We start from the raw sequence: 5,901 nt of genomic DNA on the forward strand, positions 1-5,901 counted from the left end.
ACAACCTCCGCCAGGGGTACCAGGGGGGCCAGGGGGGCCGGTGCTGGCTCAGCTGGTTTAGTGGTTGATCATCTGACTTCAACTCAGTTCATTATCTCAGGGTCCTGGCACGGAGCAACCCTCCCAGCTTCCCCGTGAGCCCCGAGTCAGGAGGCGGCTTGTCCCTCTGCCCCTCCATCCATGCACACGTGCTCTCAAACCAAAGAAAATCTTAAAAAAAAAAAAAAAGAATAACACCCTCTCAGCCAGAAAAAAGCATGGAATTGGCCATTTATAACAATACGGACGACCTAGAAGAGGTTACGCTAAGTCAAACAAGTCAGACAAAGACAAATACCACATGTTTTCACTTATATGTAGAATCTGTAAAACTAGACAAATGAACAAACAAAAAGTATGCTTGGGGAGCCTGCTGACTCAGCTGGTGCAGCACAGGACTCTGTCTCGGGACTGAGAGCTCAGCCCCATCCATGCTGGGTGTAGAGATGACTTAAAAATAACATCCTAAAGAAAAAATACTCCTAGATTCAGAGAACAAACAGGTGTTTCTCAGAGGAAAGGGGGGTGGGGGTGGGAGGAACGGGCGGAGGGGACCAGGAGGGACAGCCGCAGGGGTGGTGAGTCCCCACAGAGTGAGGAGCCGGACGCACGAGGGACGCGGGCAGCGGCGCCCCCGGAGTGCTGCTGCCACACGGCGCTGCTCTGACGGCAGCGAGCACCCCTAACAACGCCCTGACAGCGGTGAACAGTTCAGCAACCGTCCACTCGCTCTGCTGTGCACGTGGGGTTAACGGAACCCTGTGTCGGCCGTACTTCGGAAACCCTTCCCAACCCTCCTGCCTCTGTCATTCAGTTCATCAGGTCAGTAGGAATCCAACTGTTCCAAGCAGGCGCTGGGGACAAATGAGGCACACAGACATGGCGTTAGCCTCTGGGGCCCACGGAGCCTGGCGTGGCTGCCTCCAGTGGGCAATCGGGGCGGGGATTCCCGCAGGGAGGCTGAGTTCAAAGGGACAGAGGACAGGTGGGCTTGCCTGTCGGAGGGACGGCGTGTGGTCCCCGCAGAGCCTGAGAGGTCCTCGGTGGGCCCTCACTCCCAAGCTCCCTTTGGCAACACGGCGGAGAAGAGAGTACCAGAAACAGGGAGTGGGATGTAGCACGGCACTGGGGGGGGGTGGACAGGAAGTGAGGCGGGGAGTGAACGGGAGGCGGGGGTCTACCCTGGAGTTATCCCTGCCCTCTCTTGGGAGGAGGGAGAGTCGGTGGCCCAAGTCCCAGGATATTTCCCCAGGGAGCCCTTTTGCCTCTGGCCACACAGGTAGGGAGGTCCCTCTTGTTCATGCAGGATGTGTGGGCCCCAGCTTTGTACAGACCCTAATCATCCCCTACCAACCCCCCAGGCTTCAGACCCCAAAGTGCTCCCCGCACCCCTCCAGCTTCTGCCCTGAGGCCCTGAGCTACTCCCCTTCCTCAGCCAGGTCGAGCTTCCAGCTTCAGCAACAGACCCAGGGCTAGTCTCCGGCCAAGAGAGCGTCCCAGGTGTGACCACCTCTTCCTCCCCAGTCCTGCTGACGCCCCAAATCTGAAGAAAGAGGGACTACTCTGCAGCTCCCCGAGGGCCAGGATCACTGACTGTGTACATGTCCAAGGGCACAGCACTTGGCCCATGTGGCCGCCACCATCTAGGACACAGATCCACAGATCCCTTGACTCAGGGAGATAGGCGAGGAAACCAGAGGGCAGGGGTGACTGGCTTGGTGGGGATTGGGAGGTCCCTGCAGGGTAAGCGTAGCTGAGGGCAGGAGAGCCCAGGTGAATCCTGCCGGGGACACAGCCACAGAAGCCACTAGAGGAAAAGCAAGCTAACCTCTAGCAGTGACTCACCCTCCTTCTCCTTGATGGGCCCTGGCCAGGCAAGCAGCCGGCAACCATCCGATGAACTTGGCTGGAGTTGGGAAGTGAGTCTTGGCTCAGCATCTAATGGCTCAGGATGAGACATCCCAGTCTCCACTTGTCCCAGGTCACCCCCTTGTTGCAATGCAGCCCAGCCCCCAGCAGCAGCTCAGGGAGACCTGGGGTCGCGGGACAGGGACTCAAGGCTGATGGCCATGACTGCCAGGGCTTGTAGAGCAGCCCTGGGAGGGGCTTAGAACAGAGGCAGGGGCAGGGGCAGGCCCAGCCTCCAGGTTTTCTCACTGGGGGAGACCTCCCCTCCCAGGGCACACCGCAGGACTGGACTCGGGTGGGACAGTACCCCTCCACCGGATCCTGGCACGAAGCACTCTTGGCCAGCCTTGCCCCAGTTGCCTGTCCTCGGGACTCAGGCACCCTCTCCTGCCGGCTCTCTTCTCCTGAACCGACAGGGCCTGGAGCAGGCTCAGTCCCACAGCTTCATGCTGACCCTGAGAACACAGGAGGGAGTGGACCAAGCCAGAACAGAAACTTCAGGACATGGTCACCTCTCGCCACAGCTCAGCGGCCCAGGACAAGTCAATGTCCTGGTGGTCAATGTCTCCACCTTTTGAGGTCCACAGGAGTGGGAGTGGGCTGAAGTACCTTAAAAAACAGACAAGAATCCTTGCCCAGTGATGTGGCGGGACTGCTCTCCAGAACTGGGATGCGCTGTGGGAAATGCGCGGCCTGTCACTCCCCTGAGCCACTTCTCACGTCCCCACACTTCCTCGAGGGCCCATATGGCTCAGGGCCAAGCCCGGGGGCTAGAGGAAGGGCCCCATGCGGGGCACAGAGCCGGGGCAAGGGCACCCGCAGTCCCGCCGCAGAAGCCAGCACAAAGCAACCAGCAGACCCCCCACCACCTCCGCCCAGAACTAAGGGGCCGCAGTTAGGAAGGAAACTGCAGACTAGTCTCCGCACAGACAACAGCAGATGAGAACGGCCTGGACGCGGCCTCTGGAAACAAACCCCTGGCTCACTCCGAGGCCCCAGAACCGGGTGCGGCCTCCGCAGCAGTGAGGGTCCAGGCCTCACCGCAGCCACGGCCTCCAGGGCGCGCCCCGGTTCTGCAGCCCCGCCCTGGGGGCGTTGCGGGGCGCCCCAGTCAGGCCTGGCGGGAGCCGCAGCGCGAAGGCGGACCCAGGACGCAGCAAGGGGAAGGGGCGGTCGAACGCCGGGAGCTGCGGGCAACCCGGGAAGACCTCCGGCGCCCGGGCCTCCGCAGAGGGGGGCGGTGGAGCCGGGCGGCGCGAGGGCCCCAGCTGGCCCAGGCAGGCCGCCAGGTGGCCAAGCAGCCGAGAACGCACGTCGGCCGGGACGCCGTCGCAGCCGGCCAAGAAGCGGTTCACCTCCGCGAGACACTCATTGAAGCCGGCGCGGTACTTGCCCAGGACGGCGGGGTCAGCGCTGAGCGCGGCTGCGGGGGCGGCAGGGGACAGGCGGTCGGTTCCCGCCGCGGAGGTCCCGTGCGCCTCCGCGTCACCTCCCCGCCCCGCCCCCGCCCCACGCCGCCGCTGCCCGCGCCTCACCTGCCGCCTGCACCCGCCGCAGGCTCCGCAGGTGCCGCACGGTCATCTCCAGGATGTCTGCTTTCTCCAGCTTCGAATGGCGTGAGCTCTGGCGGTACGGCAGGTGTGGGAGGCTCGCACCCCAGGAGTGCGCCCAGACTTCCGAGCTCCGCATCTCCTCCCACCCCCGACCTCACCTCCGGACCCCGACCTACATCCTTCCTGAAGGCGTCCAGGATGAGGCTCTTGAGCTGCGCGAGGCTTTCATTGATGCGCGCGCGGCGCCGCTTCTCCATGACCGGCTTGGAGGACTGTGGGTCGGGCTGTGGCTGAGTCCCGCGTCCGTCCGCCCCACCCACGCCCCCCCAACCACGCCCCGCCGGGCCCCCACCTTCCGGTGCTCCGCCGCGCTTCGGGGCTCATTCGGGGTTCTGTGGGCGCGGGCCGGCGCTCCTGCCAGCGGCGAGGCTCTGGGCTTCCCTGGGGTGTCTGCGGGCATGGTGCGCCCCCGCGCCTCCGGAGCCAGGCGGAGTGCGGCGCCCGCGGCGAGCGCGCGGCGAGCCCAGCTCTCCCGGATGGGGCCCCAGGCTGCAGGCCCGCGCGCCGAGCTGCCCGCGCTCCGCTATTTAAAGCGGCGCGGCCGCGGGGTGTGTGAACCCGGCTCCGCTTTCGTTCCCACACTCTGGCCAGCCAATGAGAGGCTGCGCTGGCGGGGCCCCGCGCGGGGCCGCCCACCCCGGCCGCGACCGCCGGCGAACGCCAGTCAGGGCCCCGCGCCCGCGCGCGACAAAGGCTCGCGGAGCGCTCTGCCCGCGCCCGACTCTGGACGCGCCGCTCCGGGCGGGAAAGGCGCGGGGGCCCCTCCTCTGCGGCGGCGTCCCGAGCTGTGCGCCGGCCCGGCCTGCCCCGACGGGCCTGCCACGACTGCCCGGGGCGGCCAGTCTCCGGGGCTGGGCGCGGGGCTCCCATTCAGGCCCAGAGGGGATGGGGATGGGGATGGCGCCCAGAGTCCGCGGCGCGGCGCGGAAAATCCGAAAGTAGAATCACGAGGGCGAAACGGGTCAGGCGCCCGGGAGGAGGAGGCGAGCCTCGGCCCGCGCGCCTCTTCCGTTTTGCTCCGCCGTTCCGAGTCCCCGCCCGGGGTCGAGGGTCTCAGCACAGCCTCTGTCCTGCCGCGTGCTCGGCCTCCCAGGACCCGCCCCTCCGCCGCACCCCTACTGCAGGCCTGCGCCACAGTGAACGTGGAACACCAGCCTCTGGGCCGAAAGAGGTCAGCTGGCTGGAGCCTGGCGGCAGGCAGGGCGGCGTCGGGGACAAGTAAATCATGGCATAGATGGAGGAGGTGATACTAGACAGGAACAGTGACGTCACCAGTCAGGCGGAAAAGGGTCACGCAGCAGAATGGAGGGATGTCACTGGTCAGGCTGGCAGTGTCACCAGATAATCAGAGGTGGTATCTCAGGGTCAAGGCTGGTGCTGATACAAGCCAGAGAAAGTCATGGGGCCCCAAGTCATGGGGCTGGTGACATCACACTCTTCTGTATTGCGCAACATTGGGCTAAGCACCGGCAAAGTAGGGCTCACAAAAAATGAAGAACAATTGTTTTGTCTTGTTAAGAGTTTATTTATTTATTTGTCAGAGACACAGCGAGAGAGGGAACACAAGCAGGGAACACAGCGGGAGAGGGAGGAGCAGGGGGCCCAACGGGGGGCTGGATCCCAGGACCCCGCGATCACAAGCTGAGCGAAAGGCAGACACTTAACGGCTGAGCCACCCAGGTGCCCAGGAGCAATTGTTTAAAATCTATCTCAGGGGCGCCTGGGTGGCTCAGTGGGTGAAGCCTCTGCCTTTGGCTCAGGTCATGGTCTCAGGGTCCTGGGATTGAGCCCTGCATCGGGGGCTGTCTGCTTGGCAGGGAGCCTGCTTCCTTCTCTCTGCCTGCCTCTCTGCCTGCCTCTCTGCCTATGTGATCTCTGTCTGTCAAATAAATAAATAAAATCTTTTTTTGAAAAAATCTATTTCAAAGCGGCACAGTAGGAGAAACAGGTCTGTATTATTTTTCGGTTTGATATTGTTTTCATTTTGAATTATGTCACAGGGCTGTAGTCTTTTGAATGCTTGGGGTTCCCAGTCCATGTGGCCTGGCAGCAGTGTGGTATCCATGCCACGGACGTTTCCCGAGGCTCACTGTGGGCCTGGCCAGACACTTAGGCTGGGGAAGCCCCTGGGCTTCTAATCTGGTGCTGGAGGACACGGCAAGCGAAAATAATCATTCCGTTATAAGTGACAGAAATGCGTGGGCTGCTAGGGGAGAGGAAACCCTTCTTTTGATGGGGTGTCTGGAAGTCTCCGCAGTGGGATCTTCTAGGGACGAGGCAGCTCTGCAAGGCCCCAGGGGAGGGAATGGCATCCCCAGGATGGGAAAGGGACCACAGGGGC

The 5,901-nt window shown here is 63.1% G+C and overlaps 1 protein-coding gene across 1 annotated transcript; it reads right to left on the minus strand.

Annotated features, from left to right (window-relative positions):
- Positions 1-252: 252 nt before the first annotated feature.
- On the minus strand, positions 253-4,905 carry HES4 (hes family bHLH transcription factor 4). The gene is made up of 4 exons (XM_004781281.2): positions 3,853-4,905; positions 3,677-3,772; positions 3,483-3,570; positions 253-3,370 (listed from the first exon to the last, which is right to left on the minus strand). Exons 1-4 carry the CDS (start codon positions 3,958-3,960, stop codon positions 2,985-2,987), a joined length of 678 nt encoding a protein of 225 aa, XP_004781338.1. The 5' UTR covers positions 3,961-4,905; the 3' UTR covers positions 253-2,984.
- Between the last annotated feature and the right edge of the window lie 996 nt (positions 4,906-5,901).

The sequence above is a fragment of the Mustela putorius genome, unplaced genomic scaffold, assembly GCF_011764305.1.
Source record: "Mustela putorius furo isolate JIRA1106 unplaced genomic scaffold, ASM1176430v1.1 tig00003853_pilon_pilon_pilon, whole genome shotgun sequence".
NCBI classification, from domain to species: domain Eukaryota; kingdom Metazoa; phylum Chordata; class Mammalia; order Carnivora; family Mustelidae; genus Mustela; species Mustela putorius.

Bases quoted from the DNA above. Each gene is read 5' to 3' on its own strand.
- HES4 (XM_004781281.2), bottom strand. From the start codon at position 3,960: ATGCCCGCAGACACCCCAGGGAAGCCCAGAGCCTCGCCGCTGGCAGGA. The intron at 3,571-3,676 runs GTAGGTCGGGGT...CCGTACCGCCAG, and splicing joins TGGACGCCTTCAGGAAGGAT to AGCTCACGCCATTCGAAGCT. The intron at 3,371-3,482 runs GTGAGGCGCGGG...CCGCCCCCGCAG, and splicing joins GCGGCGGGTGCAGGCGGCAG to CCGCGCTCAGCGCTGACCCC.